Here is an 18,673-nt window from a genome sequence, read left to right as displayed (position 1 = left end):
TTTGGGAGAGGTGGGGAAGAGCTGATAAATGACTGCTCTGAGGGTACGTAGTGGTTATGATCTGATTGTGCTGGTTAGCGAAACACCTCCAGGTTGTGCCACTTGGAAATCATTGGGGCAGGAAGGAGCCAGGCAGGGTGGCTGGGCTTCGGATAAGGCTATTAGCTGAAGGATTGCCTGTGGGACCTAAAATACTGATAAGAGCAGCAGGCTTGGCCACTACAGGGAGACTGCTGTTGATCATTTGCTTGGGACAGAGAATTTTATTTTTTTTTCTGTATATGGCAGTGCATAGCTGATCATTTTCATATTTAGCGCTTTACCCACCCTCCCCTCCCCCCCATATACTCAGTTCTGGGGACAGCTGGAGCAGTTAACTGGGTTAGGTGGACTGGTGATTCAATCTGGCAAATGCTTTTGATTAAAATAAATGAATAAAATTATGTTGGCAGGCAAAATGCAAAGTATGCAAGCCTTTTAGCCTGTAAACCAAGGGTTGGTGGATGGGTTGTTTGTAAAAGCAGTGGATAAAAAATGCTGGACAATTAAAATCATTATGTATTACAATGTTGACGGTGCGGTAGTCAAAGAAACCTTTTTAACAGATGCATGCTTGAGGCATATTTTGTCTATGATCTAAACGCATTAAGCATTTCTGGAGAAACTTGCTGATGTGGACATTTAAGATGCAGCGTAGTGCACTGATACTGAACCAGAGCTTGTTTAACATGAAAACACAGAGGAAACAGAAGCAGCATGCAATTTGTATCGCTTCTGGAAAAATGTCTGTCTATGTCTGATTTAACTTGGCAAGGTTTCCAATCCTCAAGCAAAAACTGTTTGACCCAAACGTCAGTCTGAAGTGGAAATTTAAAACATATCTAGAACTCTGGCCCATGATGGGAAGAAATTAGAGTGGTTTTACGTAATTGTTCCTACACTAAGGGTACATATTCAGTGCCTAAAACTGCATATAATCATTTTAGTATAAAATGAATACCTTTGATGTCACCAGGTTTCTTGGTATAATTAAACCAGTGTACATACGGAGACATACAAAGGTGAGAGCCAAAAAAGGGAAAAAAAAGAAAAGCAAGCATATCACCTATAACAAAAGGGAGGTTCACTGGAAAGCAGCCATCTGGAGAGATGAGGAGGCAGCTCCAGCCTGTTCGCTGGGCATTCTCTCTTTATGTGCAAGATGGCACCAAAACTACTGGTGAGACACAGCTTTAGTTGAGAGTATGTTAATATGATGTGGCTCCAGGAAAGTTATGTATGACTCCGGAACCAAAACTCTAAAAGGATTTTGAGGATCTTCTGGACACTTCATTTTACTACTGTGTGTTTGTGGATAACTTGTGACTGTGGCCATAAGGTACTGTTACCATCAAAGGATTTAGGTTAACCCACTGAGTAATGCTTAGGTTGGGCTGTTGGCCCAAGCAGCCCATGGTAACTGTCTTGTCTCCTCCATTGCGAAGACAACTCAGAACAGGGATTTCTTTACAGCTGACATGCCAAGCAGAAAGCTGACCAGAGCTGCTGAGTACAAGGCTGTACCCTAAACCCTTCTTGTTGGTTTTAGGGCCAAGTGCCTCATTCTGTGCCCTTCGGGGTTCACTGCTCTGACCTGGGTGTCAGGAGCATCTCCTCTTATGTCATACAGCTTAGTAGTTGGAGCCTGTGGGAGAAAAGCAGTTTATTCTAAAGTACATCAAGAGTCATTGATGCAGAAATCTTGGTTAGGAAATTTCCTGCTCTTCTCTAGGCTAGAGAAGTGCATTTCAATTGCCCATGTAAAACACAGCAGAGTGAACAGGCCGGATGAAACGTCGTTCCTCTTCCAACCCAGATTGGGCTGTGACTTGGCAATGAGAGCCTTCTCTTATTGCAGGGGAAGGTAGAGTTAATAAAAAATGAAATTTCTAAGACCTCAGCTAGACACTTTTTAGTTTTAAGCCCCAGGTTCTCATTTTTACGCAGCACTTGAATCTCTCACCGTAAAGAGCCCTTCTTATGCCAAAGGTGTGAAACCTTTGGATTTCAAACCATCTTTCCACCTCCCCTGTGTTTTCCCCCAGCTGCCCGGGCAGTAGGGTTGCTGCCTGAGCTCTTGGTCTTTGAAGAGAGCAGTGCTGTCCCGCACAATGAAATCATCTCTGGCTGCCTCACAGACTTCCAACCAGGCATAATCCCTTTCCTGACATTTGGGTCTCATTAATTGGGTTAACAAGATGCTATCTGCGCTCCATACTTATGTAAATATAACCTGCTAGCAAAGATCTTAATGGCACCTGATATATCACGCTGCCTTTACATTTATCAAGAGGTACCACTGCAGGAGTCACTTCCAAAAGCAGGTTGTGTTCTTGGTCTCATGAGTCCCTTTATAAGCTGTAAGAAATGCTGGTGGTCAAGGCCAACTGTTCAGATGTCTTTAAAACGTCCCACTGGTGACCAAAAATCGCTTTGTCAAGATGACAAATGGCATACACATACCCCGTTCACCTTATAGCTTCGCTCTAATGTCAGCTCCATTTACTTGTCAGAAACAGGTTTTGTTTTGCTTTGTTTTTTTTTTTTTTACTTCCAGCAGTGCAAATGAGGCAGGGGAAAGGAAAGATTGAAGGGAACACAGGCTGAGGAAAAATCTGCTTGTATGGCTTCTATTCAATGTGTTATTATAGTTGAGATTCACAAGCTTTGGACATACCAGAATCTGTTTGTTTATACATGTACAAAACAGAAAGAAGGGAATTTGCTTTTCAGAAGTGAGAACTGTCCCTGCAGGGCTACGATTATGCAAAAACATGTTTTAACCACTGGATTTTTCAAGCAGAAAGTGGTTGTGCAATATTAGTTTCTTATTTTGGATAGCAAATTTCTTTCCAGAGCAACATTTAAAAATAACTGTTTAATTAACTGGGTCTACCCAGTACAGAGGGCATTGTGCATGTGTCTGCGCTGAGGAGCTCGGCTCAAACCTCTGAACTCGCGTGGGTGGTTTCATTGACTGCAGTGGTATTGTCATGTGGCTGAGCGATCACTGCTGTGAATGAGGGCTGCTACATCTCACCCAAAAGCAGCCAGGGCCAGGCCACAAAATATGGTCAAAGTCAGCTCAAGGACTGTGAAAGTGACTTTGACAGCTTTGGCTTTTAGTTTCCTCTCAATGACTTCCATATCGCTTTTGCTTAGTTCACAAGTCCAAAAGTACACTTTTTCTCCTAGTAGCTACAGCATTGGCTGAAGTTCTGAAAGTCACAACCTAAACTTTATTTGGCAATGGGGTTGATTGCACCGAAGGAAAGCTTTTTCCACCTTCTTTATTTGCATCTGATGGAAGCTTTGCATCCATCAGTAGTTTGAGTGGGTATGAAGTAGAAACACATAGAAATGAGATGTGTCAAATAAAACATCATTGTGGCATAACTTTTCCTGACTAAGTTCTCCCATGGCCTCAGCCTTCTCTTGCTGGCAGCAACTGGATGAAGCTCACTTGAGGATGACTGCTGTCCATGAGTTAGGATTCCTTCTCGCCCCTCTGAGATGTTACTAGCACAGAGCAGTTGCAGCAAAAGGGCATAAGCCCCGGTGAGTTGAAGGCAGCGTTAAAGGACACTGAAAGCCCTTGCCTCCTTCAGGGACTCCTGGCTGAAATGCTCTTGGACCTTGTCTCTTCCCACTCCTCTCTGCAGTGACAAGCTGGTGGCTACCCTTTCTGCCTGCAGACCGCCCTGACTAACCTCCTCTTTTTTTCTATTACCACTGTGTAGCCCAGGCAAGATCCCGTAAGAAAACAAATGTGGGGTCAGCGCTCAGTTTACTTGCGAGTTCATTAAAACAGCAGTGTCTGGAGGCCTTCTTGCCTGAATAATTTTATAATAGAAAACAGACTCTTGTTGCTTTCTTTTGGGCTACTATTTTTATTTGGTTGTTGTTCCTCAAGCATTTTGGTCCTATTTCAAAACTCGCTTCAATTAAATGAAGAAGGGGTTTTTTTTGGTGCTTTCCAGTTTAAAAGCTGTGCTACTACTGTGAAACTTCTAGGAGTCCTCTGGATTATGGAGCTGGGATTGACAGGGATTTTCCTGGCAGAAGAACAATAAAAAAACAATGTGTAGATTAAAAATTTGAAAGAAAATAAAAACCCCTCTCCCCTCCCTCCCCCAGCCGAGATCTCCTGTTGCTGCTTCTGGCATGCATCACATCTTTGAGGATACAGTATCATGAGAAAACTGTCACTTGATGATGTATTAGGGTAATATATCATGAGAGCATCGTTTCTTTAGAGGATATGGGCAGTAAAAGACACGATTCTGGCCAGACAGAGCAGCAGGGGACCTTGCTTTTTTTTCTTCCCTTTTCTTTAATCTACCCCTGTTTTTGTGTTGTACAGAAGTGAGTTTCTTCATGGGATATGACTTGTTGCAGAGTAAGTTAGGAGGCCCATTGGGCTTTTTAAACTCTTTAAGAAGTACGTGGCCTCAAGGGCTGCTTTGTTCTAAGTTTTTAGAACAGGCTGAAGCCCCAAACTGGAGCATTTGCCCACGGCCTAACTCTCCAGTGCAAGGGTCGAGTAAGCAGACTTCAGAGGGAGAAGGCAATAAAGATGCAATGACAGGTAACTATTGTTTGGATAATATATTTGTAGATTTAGCCCATCAAATTGTGATGAAATTATATTTATAAAAAAACCCAACATTAAATGCATCTCTTTTAAATAAATGTCAAATGAAGTTTTAATTCACATCAGTAGAAGAAAAGTTACTATCGGTCAGTAGTCAGTCTGTAATAGAAGATATAGTTATCTCCTCCAAAAGTAGGACTTCTGAACTGATGGACTCAGATTTTGATGTACTATTTTTCTGTTGTTTTCATGGGTTTGTTTTTCTATCATTGGCAATGTCTGCTGGAAAATAAACTGAACACAGTCTGTAGGACCAGGATGGCAGTAGTTAAGAAACAATGGTAGAATATTTTTAGGACGCTCTTTTGATGGGACTGAGTTAATTTTTGAGATGGAACAGAATATGACACCATGGCTTGATCTACAGTTTGTTGAATTCAAATGATTTAATCATTTCCTTAAAACTTTTGGCTTTGCCCTCTATGAAACTAGCTTGATAATTCATCAGTGCCATCTTCAACAATTTTGGGGGCTAGAATTTACTTAGTTTTCAGACCAATTTGGCTCGGGAATGACATGAGCAAACTCCTTCTCCAAGCTGTCCTATGACACTTAAGGGGGATCAGCAGCAGAGCAGCATGCTCCAGGAGCTAATATACCCAGGGCAGCGATGCTGTTCCACGTCTGCTGACTCCAACTGTGTGCAGGTGGCCTCTGGATCGAGCTAAGGTAGTGGAAGGTTTTATGGCCTTAAGCTTCCTGTCCCTTCCCTGGGAGAATGAATTCTGCCCTGTTGGCTTCAGTCAGGGTAAATCAGGCTAGGCTGGACCACGCTTTCAAGATCACTCATTTCGCTCAAAGTGAGTTGGGCAGTGATCATCCAAAAAGTTTTGCTGGCTGATCTGAGTGACTGGCAACATCCAGCAAGGGGTAGATGGTAAGCTCATAGGGTTGGGTCAGTGAGCTGTAACCTTTTCCAGCAGCACGGGTACAGGTTTGCATCCTGCGCTTCAAATCAACAGATATTGCCTATGACTACTGTTTTCTTAGATATTGGCATCGGATTTGGGTGACTGATAATTAATAATTAATATGAATTCTTTATCTACACAGTAGAAAAACCATTAATTTGGCTTTTGTTTGTTTAAAAACACATTTAAAAGTCACAGGAAAAGCCGTGAATTTGAAATGCTTGTGTTTCATGAAATACAAAGATATGGTCTCCCACAAGAACCCCAGTGTGTACGCCTTTCCTGAAACCTGGCTCCTGGATTACTATACCTAGTTTTTTGGACTACAGTATGAACTTGTGAAGACTGTGTCTCTTATTGATCGAAGACCATCATGCTATTTTGTTGACATGTAGAGTTTTGCTTTTAACTTTACAGCTGAAGAACTCCAGTCCAAAGTGGCACTTGGAGGTTGAGGTGGAGGCAAGGAGATTGAGAGCTGGATCCTGCTCTGGCTTTCTTGCTGACTTAATCTGCAGTTATGGTCATTTTGTCTGGCTGTGCCTTTGTTGATAAGCTCACTGGAGCAGGGATATACTCCTTCCATGTGCTTATATGATGTCTGATGTAATGGGACCCTGATCCCAGCTGCAGCCTCAGCAGTTGCATTAATGCAAATGAATATAAGAGGAAGAAAGCGTGTTCTTTTCACCACATAGTAGTGCAGTGGGCTGCTGTCAAGGAGTGTTGGGATTGCAGCAGGCCACCGAGGTCACTTCCTTCATGCTGGTGAACATCATTAGACACAGTGGAAAAAAAAAAAAAAAATCTGTTCAGTCTATAAGGGGTTTTGAGTGATGTGTCCTGAATGACTCGCACATACTCATGCCTTCCTCACAGCGGTGGGGAATACCCGTCTGCAGTGAAATTCAGTGTCATCTTTCAGCGGGGCCTTTGTTTTCATCATCTTTCCTAGGGAGCGGGGAGAACTCGAATTATGAAGGGGGTGGTTGATGCTGGCTGAGCACCACCGCAGGGAGAGCAGCAGCCTCCTCCCTGCTTGCCCACAGAGAGGCCAGATAAGCTAAAGAGATTACGAGGATGAAGGGATAAATCTGAGGCTACCGTGCGCTCTGCTCAAAAAAGGAAAAGGAGTCTCTGTGGACTGAACTGGCATATTTCGTTCCTGACGAAATACCGTCATTTGCATTTAATGCAATTCATGCTGAAATCACGGTTGTGTTGTGCCATGGGCAGGGACCTAATGCTGAAAGTACTGAAGCATATGTTTGGCTTCACTCCTATGAGTTGTCCTGTTGAAATTGAAGATGTGCTTGAAATAATAGGACTTTCTCTGTCTGTGGGGTGAAGCGTATGCCTTGGTGTTTGTAGGTTTATGTGGGTAAACAGAGACAGCTGTATCATTTTGCAGAAAACAGTCATTGTTTCATAGGGAAGTATTTTTTCCACCTTGAATTTAAAAACACACCTAGTGTGCTAGACCATATTTGTTATTGTACCCACAAAACTTGTTTTTGCACTGAAGAAAAAAAAAAATGAACCCAGATAATTGGAGGGGAACAAAGGGAATGAGACCTTTTTCTCATCTCCCTCTACAGTGGTTCGAAATGTCTGCAAACATCTCTCCTTGGGGAGTGGTGTCTCCTTCCTGAAGTCAAATTGTGTGGCTCTTGCTTAGGCAGGGAAATGCTCATGGAAGACAGCAGTCCCACAGTATTAGCAGGGATTGCTTGCTTGTATCAACTCCACCAATTAAATGGAAGTTTGTAAATCGGACCCAAGACGCTGAGTTCCAGGCAGGAGTGCCAAAGGAGCAAGGGTAGTATTTTCGGAAAGCGCCTCAGGATTTGTCTAGACGATGAGTTACGCACGTGTCTGAGCCTGTTCTCAAGTTCAAGTTGGCCCGAAACTGGGCTTGTTTGCACAAAAGCATAGGTGCAGGCACACACTTGGAAGCTTGGTGCTCCCAAGCTTTGCTGAGGGACAGAGCCCGTGGCCGGTGCTGGCCCAAACCTTTGCTCCTGTGGCCTGTGTGGACTGAGTGTGGCTCCGTGCGCACTCCAGAGGATGCTCTGGCCACGTAAAATGTGGCAGAGAGCCAGCGGCGTGGCTGGAGAACATGCATCCGAGCCTGCCTTATGCCTTACAGTGGAAATGTTGCCTATGTGACTTGAGTGCACTTGTTGTTGTAATTTTAAATGGCTTTTTCTTCTCCTAAAGTCATATGTGCACATCTGAAAGCTGCATCCCAAATTCCCTGGGAGTAACTTTTGTCATTGTTTGAAAATTGTTATTGTTTTGGCGGATGATCCCACAGGCTTCTCCTGGCAGAAACGTAAGGGTGCTCTGAGCTACTGGGTGAGGAGTTCTGTCAGAGTTACTTAGTAGGACTGTGGTAAATAATGGTAAAAAATGAATGTTTTCAGGATTAGCCATTAATGGTAGTTTGTATTTCTACCTAATCTGTCCCTGTTGCTTTTATTATTTTTCTCTCCACAGCCTTTTTTTTTTGGTTAAATGAAAGTTTAAGCAACATTTTTCCTATTCGATATAAATCATTAATAACCTCAGGATATCAGAAATGCTGTGTGAGCCTCCTAGAAGCGTTTTCAATACAGAAAAAGAAAAAAAAAAAAAAAAAGAAAAAAAGCAGACTGTCACAGTGGAAATCTAGCCTTCTAAGAACCTGCATCTGCAAGGTCTTCAGCAGCCAGCTGATAGCACAACAGTGGGCTCAGGGTACCACTGAGGGAGGAACTCCCTGGTGCAGCCCTGAAGAAACAAAGCAGACTCCGTTTTTTGGGGGTTTGTTTTTTTTTTTCCCCCTTCTTCCAAGCCAAATCCAGGTTGAAAAGAGCCATCCTCCTGGTGGCTGCTGTGAGCCGGCAGGAGCCCAGTGGGGAACCCTGTAGAAAGTTGGCTGCGGCTTCCAAGCTGTGGTTTGGCACACGTCCTCTTCAAGACCTCTGCCAAATATTCAGATTTCTTTTTAGTGTTGGTTTTTTTTTTTCTTTTTCTTTTCATGTTGGCATTTTATTTAACTGTACCACATGAGTTTAAGGCTGTTAGTTTGATATATTTTGTCACCAGAATGGGCTATTTTGTGTGAAGTTCTTTGATAGAAGATAAAAATACAAGGTGCATGTAGAAGGTGAACAAATTGTGTTGACCGTAGGTTGTAGTAAAGGTAACATGAAGCAGTAATGCTGCTATTAGGTCTGGTTAGTGTATGTCTCCTGTATGGGAATCTGACATCACCTTTGCATGCCAAGTTAAAGAGACCTTTGGTTCTCACTGGCAAAGCGTGGGAGAGGGAGAGAAACATGGGCATGCAACAAAACTTTTTGATCTTTCCCCAAATGCATTAAAAGTGAGTTCTGCGGCAGTCGAGCTCAGTAAGCACAGGAGAGGAGTCCAGGGTGATTCTCCGGCACTTCCCTAAATTTTCTTTTCCGAGGGAGTCTGGGATTCCAGCGCGAACCGTTTGCCGTGCCGAGCGCTGACTGGGGAGTTGCGTCAGCTGTGGCAGCATTGTTCTGGATCAGCCTGACCTCTTTTAAAAAAATACGTATTTTTCCAACACTAATAAAAACCTTAGCTGAGGTTCTCTCCCTTTCTGTGTGTGTGCCTGAGCACTAAATTAAAAAAAAAAATCCCAGATGTGAATCTATAAACCATCTGTTTAAAATAACTATTGTGCAGGACTATAATTAAAAGTTATTTATTATGAATCTTGGGATCCTATTATGGATTTTGACTGACTCCCAGGTTTCTGATTTAGCAAATGGTTTATGTATTTATGAGCCATGTGTCTCTTCCGCACTTCTCAGTGCCAGAGTGCATGTCCTTTAAACAAAAGGAAAAAAAATCCCCTACCCTCCCATAACTGTTGGCTTCTGAATGTTGCCGTCTAAGAAGTTTTCTCTTAAGAACAGCAAAAATCAAAGTATCTGAGAGCTTTCAACAACTCCAGAGACGCTGTTGACAACACAGATGGAGGTTTGGTAATACAGCTCTCCTGCATGCAGCTACTTAGTGACTTTTTAAATGTATAGTTGGGACAAGTAATGAAATGTTATGATTACTGGGGGGAGGAAGGGTCACATTTGGAAGGAAAGGATTTGTTGCTAGAAGTCCATTTGCTCTCGCCCTCTGCTTTGCCCTTGTGAAAGGGGAGGGAAGGAGGCAGCAAAATTGAAACAAGCAGATGGACAGTAGACATTAAGAGTAGTGTTTTGGGCGACAGGGTGAAGCAAAAAAAAAAAAGCTCCCGATGACAATTGCTCTTTGTTTTATCTTTGTACTTTTACACCCAGTGGGCCTAGGAGATCTGTACTGGATAATTCCTGACTCCAATAGACTAAGCAATGATTTACCAGCCCTGTTTTATCTGCTGCTGTCCTATGATTGATCAGCATGGTACATTAACCCTTTCTTCCACATCTGCTTGCTTAGTTTTCCACCAGATGCAGCGTTGAGATAAAACAGCAGGACTTTTGGAAAGAATTTTGGAATTAAATCTGGTCCTAGAAGAAGCAAGAGGCACTTGGATGTGCTTCCCCGGAGCTACTCTCATGTCTGTGTAGTACAAGGGGGATTTTGCTATAAAGGTTATGTGGGGCAGTACATTGCAATTGTGGCTCTACCGTATGTTTGTTCAGCAAGAAGCCCCAAAAGGAGCGGTGGGAGCTGCAGCCCTGAGTGGTGCTGTGCCTCGCACCCTGGAAGAGCAGCCTGGAAGATGCTACCACGGGGTAGCATCTGGAACAGCCACTTTGGGAGCCGTCTGGGACTTGCCTATAATACCAGCTAGAGAGGAGGAACGTCAGATTTGCAAATCCCACCCTGCTTAAGTGCTTAGCTGCCCTTCTCCTGCTGGCAAAGATTGTCTCTGTTTACCTGGGATACACAGTCCTGTCCCTGCAGGCAGGAGGGTGCAGCTTCTCCTCCAAGGGACAGAGGTGATCTTGCTCTTTTCTTTTTAAAAAAAAGCAAAAAAAAAAAGGGGGGTGGGGAGGCTGGGACTGTGGCACCTCCTGCCCACCTTTTAACACCATGCTGCGACAATTCACCGTTGCGACAACGATCCAGGTTGAGTGCCGTCCATGTCTGGAGGCAGTTCAAAGGTTCATCTCCCGCTTTCCCCACAAGCATCCTTGCTGTCAGGACCGGTGGCTTTTAGGAGCACGAACAAGAAGCCCATCTTCTGCTGAAGCTGGGCCACCGAGTGGCAAGTAGTTCAAGGTCTACTGGGATGAAGAAAGGAAATATGAATCTGTAGCCTACTGTTTAAGATGCCCTCCAAAGGGGGGAGGACCCTTCAGTTCCCGTCGCTGCACTGTGGGCCACTAACGTGCTTTACATTGAACAGCTGCTTAATGTAAAACAGCCCTTGGCACCAGGACATGAAGTCCTAAATCTTCCCTCTCAGGAAAGCTCCCAGCCACTAGGCTGTACAGCCTGGCTCAGTTTTGCTTTCTCTTTCCAGTTCCTCCCATCCTTACCTATAATGCAGGTCCTGAGTTTGGGGTTGAGCCACCAGTGTTGCTCGTGATAAGGAAAGAAGAATAGGATTAAAATTTGGCTGCCCCCATGGGTTGGCTCAATGGTACCAAACTTGTCACTGGCAGAGAATATTTCTGATTGAAGTGATTTGGGCCAAACAGGAGCCTTCTAGTTAGGAACGGTAACTAGCAAGTAGCTCCTGTGTGAAATATATGTGTCGAGGTCATCCTTAGGAATATTTTGTATTGCTAACAAGAAGCAACCGTGTCAAGATGTACCTGAGGGTAGAAGGATGCAGCTGGAGCTCCGGGGAGAGTGCGACAAGCTGAGCTGCATGAGCCGTTTGCCCCAGAAGTTTCCTGGGAATCGGGCAACCAAAAGAAATACGGAGCCGCTTTCTACTTCTTGTCCCTCTCCCTGCCATCCATAATAATGATTTCTCCCTTTGAAGAGGGAGTCCGATGGGTAGCTGCCTGCTGGACCCCTTGATGTGGGTTCTGCCCGGCTAGGTTGGCCCAGAAGGGCACCATGCATCTCACAGAGGTCCACGATGGATGCTGCAGCTGACTAAATCATGTTGTCCAAAGGCACATAGGCTAGACTGAATTTTGCCCTTCCTTCAAACCTGCTTTCGCCATGCAGAAGATTTTCCCACAGATAAAGGTAACAGGGCCGCTAGGCTTATTAAATCTTTCTTCGAGCAAACTCTTATTAAAGAGAATCGCATCTTAGCAGAACCCTTTAAAATACAGACCGTGTGCAGTCAATTTGGTGAACTTGATTCGGCTGCCCTTCAACAGGTTTTAAGGTGGCAAAGTCAGGGGGCACCGCGTTCATGTAAAGGGAATCAGGATTTCGCCCTGCACTCTAAAAGTTGTTGTTGAGTCAGTTGCACTGCTGTGCCGCGGCTGCTTTGTGCCAGTCCAGAGCTACAGACCTGCCATAAATTCAGTTTAACTCGCCAGTTAAATTGCATTTATGGTTGGTCTGCAATGCCGGGGTGATGCAGAGCAGCCAGCACGTAGCAGCGACCTGGCTTTTTACAGTAGTCATTTGTGTCGCTGCAGCTGCGCTTTAGGGCCTGATTCTCATTTGCTGATTTCACACTGGCTTGGCGAGAGTGATTCCTCATTTACACTGATAAGATTGAAGTGCCTTTATAGCTCCCATCAGATCAGGCAGTGACTTTGAAGAAAATAAACCTCTGATTTTAGACAAAGAGCTGGAGTGTAATAAAAGCTGTGTGTTATCCTTCACAGGCACCTTGAATAAGGCCACAGGGAGCAAAAGAAAAAGACTGGAAAGCACAGTTTCTTTTCCTTTAGTTTTATGATTTACATTTTTCTAGCCCTTTGATTTTTTGGTCTCTAATTAAGTCATAAGATTGGGTGAGGTGGGTGCTTGCATCTAGTAAATGGTCACCTGTGTCACTTAATGAACTGAGCTACTAATTATAGGTGGAGGTCACTTCAGAGGGCTACTTTCGGTCAGGAATTTCAAGTAGAAAAATTTTACTGAGAGAAACCCCCAAAGTATTTGTTTTCTGCCCTCGTTTAAAGGCAGAGATAACCAGAAGGGCTGACACCACAGGGGCAAGCCAGGCTACAAAAGGAATGTTTCTCCTGCCCGCTGCTGCACATCCTCTATTGACATTCCTTAATGTGGCCAATGTGCTCTTTGGACTTGGCCATCGCTGGCTTTTTGCCGTAGAGGCACGACACTATAATATACGGTCATCCTACCTGCTTGTGTTGTTTCATGGATTCTCAGCATTTTGGGGAGAAAGAAGAATTATAGTAGTCTCTTTTCTGGTATAATATATTGTAGACTCTTTTGAAGACCCTCTGGGTAGCTAGGTAATACCACCAGCTAAAACTGACTTTCAGCAGTGGCAGAGAGTTGTTTTTTTTTCTCTGGGGTTGCCACCTCTTCCTCAGCCATCTGTCCTTTTGTCACCATGAGAAATGATTCTTGAGCTGTCTGGTTCATGGGGCAGCACCTCAAGACCCTGAGGATATTTTAACAAGCGCATCATGCAGCTAGTTGTTCATTTAAGTAAAGTGGATTTCTTCAGTGGGGCACGTTTTCTGTACTGTGATGTGTAGCAGTCATGAATTACTGTCTGAGTGGAGTTTAAACACCATTTAGTTGGGCTCCTGGATAATTCAGAAACTGTTTTCCGCTACGTTCCTTCAAGGGGAGAAAGGTGTTTTGAATTACAGGGACTTCTCGTGAAGAAAGAGAACAGATTGCCAGCTTCACGTGTTATTTTCTGAGTTGCAAGAAATGGAGCCGTGGATTTGGTTTGCTTGCAATAGCTTTTATCTATTTTTTTTTTTTTTTTTCCCAGAATAAGGAAGTGACGTGCAAAAGAGAGAAGTGTCCGATGCTCTCCAAGGACTGTGCCCTCGTCATTAAGCAGAGAGGAGCTTGCTGTGAGCGTTGCAAAGGTGCGGTTCCCTTCCTGTTCTTTGACTCTTTTTAAAATGTTATCAGTTCAAATTATGTTGCCAGGGACAGGCCAGAGTTGAAAGCTTCTCAGCTGGGACTTGGCTGTCACCAGAGGCTTGAAAAGAGCAGTAACAACAATAAAATCAATATGTTTACAAAGCTGGTGGAAATGCATAAATTCACATATTTTTCCTGTAATTATAGTTCTTGCACAATGACAATCCTTTAGAAATACATCTTTATTGTACTTCATTGGTATGTTGTCAGTCTTTTGAGAAATATCTCCTGTTCTAACTTTATCAGAAATATTTTAGGTCAAAATCAATCTGCTGGTAGACACCAGTCAATAGGAATTCCTTAAATTTTTGTGTGGTTCAACAGAATAGGAATAATACTTCTGAGTAATAAAGAGCAGAATAATTATGCATGACTATTTTTATTTCTTCCCATACTAGAAACAAACCAACTAAATTCTATTCATTTTACTAAATAATTCTGCATTCAAATAATAATATTGTGGAGTTTTTATTGAAGTCAAAATGGGCAACAATCTGAACACTGTACATTTATTTATTGACCAACACTCTATCTTCTAAGCTCTTTAGAATGATGTAACTATCAAATATAAAAAAATAATAAAAGAATCATATAAGCATGCATGATATGTAACTACCATGCTTATCCACATGAAAAATGTGCAAGTAGTTGAAGCTGGAAAGGTCTTTTTTATATCTATACAGTAAGTAATATGCTCTGGAACAATAACTTTGCTGAGGGACTGCTGATGCAAGCAATGAGGTGGAGAATGTCAGATTCTGACAGCTTCACTTTTCTTTATTTTCCTCTGTTTTTTAATTCCCCAGTGATGATAGAGTGGCTTTGGGAGGGACACAGGGTAGGATGAATTGTTGGGAAATGCAAGCTTTTATTGCCTTCCCAGAGGAAATACAAATGCAGGGAAGCAGATTACACTGAAATTCAGATGGAAGAGATGTATAATGGATATTTGTTTGTCCTGGATGGTTGCAGAAGTGTTAGCTGCTGTACTTATGATTTGCTTCTATGGTGCAATGTTGGAATAGGTTTGGCAAGCCTCAATTCAAGGATTTGTCTAAAAGTCTGACATTAAAAGAAAAGGAAATGAACTGAGGAAAAAAAAAAATAAAGCATTACTGAAACAATAAGAATTTGTAGTTACAAATTTTACATAAATGAAATGTAATTTATTTCTTTTTTCAACTTGTGTTTAGTGTCAGCTTTATAGCAAAAGATTCCTAAACAGTGGTTTGTTTAGGCTGGAGATTAATTCTCCATTTCGATAAAGGAATGCGTGGTTGGTCAATTGCATGAAAATTTTACATATATACATGTGCATATATGCATACAAAATAATTCTACATTAAAGAAGATTAATGTTTCAAAGTTGAGGATAGAGATATTAGTGTGTATGGGCTATTATCATTAGATGAAATTTTAATTCATGCTCCTCGTAATAAGGCCAACCGTATCCTGGGGTGCACCAAGAGAAGTGTGGCCAGCAGGTTGAGGGAGGTGATTCTCCCCCTCTGCTCTCATGAGACCCCACCTGGAGTACTGCATCCAGCTTTGGACTCCTGAGCACAAGAAGGACGCATGTGGACCTGTTGGTGCAGGTCCAGAGGAGGGCCATGAAGGTGATCAGAGGGCTGGAGCACCTCTCCTATGAAGACAAGCTGAGAGAGTTGGGATTGTTCAGTCTGGAGAAGAGAAGGCTCCGGGGAGACCTTATAGCAGCTTTCCAGTATCTGAAGGGCACCTACAAGAAAGCTGGAGAGGGACTTTTTACAAGGGTATGTAATGATAGGATGAGGAGTAATGGCTTCAAACTGAAAGAAGATAAATTTACATTAGAAATCAGGAAGAAATTTTTCCCTATGAGGGTGGTGAGGCACTGGAACAGGTTGTCCAGGGAAGTTGTAGAGGCCCCATCCCTGGAGGTCTTCAAGACCAGGCTGGATGGGGCTTTGAGCAACCTGGTCTAGTGGGAGGTGTCCCTGCCCATGGCAAGAGGTTGGCAACTAGATGATCTTCCAATTCTAACCATTCTGTGATTCTATGATTATATGATATTCTGTTTGTCCTGAATTGGGGTTAGTTCCTATGGAACATTATCAATAGGCTTGAGCCTGGCATCTGCAGATTGATATGCTTGACAGCTCTGACACAAAAATTAATAGAAACTGTTCAAATATAGAATTAGGAAACACTTGGATAGTTGCAACATAAGGGACAAAAGTTATGTCTTATAAAAATGCTAGTCATTTGAATTTATGATACATATATGGACAGAGAGATCCAACTGATGATGTCTTGCTGGATTTCTGTTGGCGTCCAATGAGATCCCCCGCCAAAAACTACTAAAGAAACTAAGCAGTTTGTAGAGAAACTCTTCTCATCAATGTATAACTAACAGGTGGTGACTATGAACGGTTATTTTCATCATGGAAAAATATTTCTAGCAGATCCTTGCAAAGATCTCAACCTGTCAGTGTTCTCCAAAATGATCTAGAAAAGGGGCAAAGAGGGACACCAAGTTTGCTGCTAATGACTTGACCTTTATAAAGGAGGAGGGCTGCCTGCAAGAAGTTGCAGAAGGTTCTTGGAACACTGAACAACTGATGACAAAATGGCAAAAGAAGTTAATGTGGATGAGAATAAATGGGTGCATACAGGACAAAACAGTCCTAACTGTACAAATATAATTCTGGGCTCTGAGTTGACAATAACCTATTAACAACTGTTTCTCACTTCTGTAGCACAATCAGCTCAACCATCAGTAGCTCTCCAAAGGGAAAACCGACTTTTTGCTACAAGGACATTTGGTCTGATCCAAGATGGCAGTTCCTATGTGCTTAAGATGTAAGAACTGCTTTAAATTTCAGAATTTTTTAAAAAATGGGCTCTTGAGGGCTTAAATTTCAAAGGAAATCTGAAATTTCTGAATAAGTTTTTCTGCTCTGTCTGAAAAGTAAAGCTAAATATGCAGCTATATAACTACAGCAGTCCTGACACCACAGATTGTCACCAGGTTGTTCAGGTTCTGTGGGAAGAGGACAATGGAGCCCGCTCTACTCCCGGGGAGGCTGCTTGCTCTCCTGCTGCTCTGAACTCTGCTGAAGCTCCTGCTTCATTCCGTGCAAAACCCCAAATGAGTGTCCTGGGGGAGAGTATTTGGGGAATCAGGGGTGCAAACACCAGCCTAGCTGCGTAGCACTTCAACTACTCCCTTTGGTGTCCCAGCAGCTCCCCGGCACTCCCTGCGCGGAGCTCAGCTGCAGCCAGGACTTGGCCCTGCAGCGCTTGTTCTCAGTTACTATTTTGTCAAGCTGCCAGAGTGCCCATGGGGAATGCAAGCAGGAAAAGGGAAATAGGGATTTTTAATATTTTTTTTTTTTTTTTTTTTTTACTGGTTGATTTCATCTAAACCCGAACAAAATGTTACGAAGAAAAGACATCAGAACCTGATGGCTTTTTTCTTGGATTCGTTCCCAAAGCCTAGAAAAGCTTAATCAGGCCTTACGGGCTCTTGCCAGTTCTCTTTAATAGCTTCACATCTTCCTACCTTGTGAAGGAATGAATGAATGAATGAATGAATGGCTGCTGTCATTTGAGTACAACATCGGGGGATAACATCAAGACCAAAGGGTATGTTTCAAGAATTGGCTTGTGTAGGAAGGAAACCACCACTCATGAGTCATTTGTGACATTGCTGCCAGGATATTTTATTCTATTATGAGAAGCGCGTGAGGACTGGGTATGTAGGCCCAGTATCTGATAGCAAAGAAGTAGTCTGAAACAAATACTATATGCTGGCAAAGGTGCATCCAGCTGAAATCCAGTGTTTAGAGCTTTGCATACAGAAGAATCTGAGTTGTTGGTAGAGGATTTTTCCTGCAAATGGTTGTGTGCTGAGCATAACTTCCTTGCTTCCGTTTGGGTATTTGTACGCTACTTAGATAATCTCTAGCACTTTTTTTCCATTTTCTTAATAAACAAAAAAGTAAGAAACAGCAGCCATTATAACTTTTGCAATCAGAAAATTCATTGTGGTGGAAACAACATGTTATCCCTAACGTATTAAGAGATTTAGCTTTACTTAAGATTTTAATCCTCCAGACAAGCAATGTGTTTTAACACTGTTCTTGACTTCAGGCTCTTAGGATCTCAGATAGTAAAGTCAGTGGGGCAAGGCTCTTTTTTGCTGTGTGTTTGTGCAAAGTCTGGAACAGAGAAATGTAGGCCCATGGTTATGGCTCCCTGCTGCAAGGAGAATGCAAACAACTAAGTATAATAGTGAAAACTTTCAGTGAGATTATTCTTCTGACAGATACTTACTGTAGTTTATGAAACATACTGTATACCTCTAGCATACTATTAATTTTGAAAATATTAAAAAATTAAGCCCTCTTATTACTTTAGCATGGGATAAATAGGGCACTTTTCATCTCTCATTTTATTTAATATGTTTAATGAAAACATGTGAGATCATTGAGATTATAGAAATAGATTTGGCAGCATTTTCTTATTTAGTTGGATGGAGACCTGTCACTTGCATATAGAGCTCTCTACACCTCTAATAATAAGTTATTTGCTCTCTGAAGAAGTGGTATTACCGGCTCAGGGCTGCATAAAGTTTGCATTTCTAAAATTGTATATCATATTCTCCTCTTTTATCCTAAGAATTTGAATCCTTCGTGGATGCGCAAAGACAAAATTGGTGGGTATTTGTTAAAAGAGATACAGTTTGTTGTTCTGAAGGTTCTTTCACTTCCCATGTGCCGTTTTGCTTTTTCTGCCCGTGTTAACTTTTGAGAATTACTGTGGGGTTTCTTGTTCTGTTGGTTTGGGGTTTTTTCGTTGTGTTTTTTTTTTTTTTAAATTAATTAATGATCTTAGAGGTTCACATGCTCTGCTCCATTGATCTGGAGAGTCTACCAGAGAATGGAATCACAGCCCAAGCAACAGCAGCACTAGTTCCCCTGAATATTGAATATCCAAAGCTATCTTAGTTAATTGTGCGTTACTTGGAAAGGATATCAAATATTATGGTTGAGGACTGCAGCCAATTTCAACT

The 18,673-nt window shown here is 42.5% G+C and overlaps 1 protein-coding gene across 1 annotated transcript in view; it reads left to right on the top strand.

Moving 5' to 3' along the window:
- Positions 1 to 18,673, top strand: part of BMPER (BMP binding endothelial regulator) — a 148,502-nt gene that overhangs the window by 12,067 nt on the left and 117,762 nt on the right. Inside the window, 1 exon segment of the mRNA XM_009886208.1 lies at positions 13,460 to 13,559. Coding sequence (XP_009884510.1) covers positions 13,460 to 13,559 — 100 coding nt within the window.

Source organism: Charadrius vociferus, unplaced genomic scaffold (genome assembly GCF_000708025.1).
Source record: "Charadrius vociferus isolate BGI_N301 unplaced genomic scaffold, ASM70802v2 scaffold545, whole genome shotgun sequence".
Taxonomy (NCBI): Eukaryota; Metazoa; Chordata; class Aves; order Charadriiformes; family Charadriidae; genus Charadrius; species Charadrius vociferus.
The sequence above is the reverse complement of the archived record's forward strand: the minus strand, read 5'-3'. Positions and strand labels throughout refer to the sequence as shown.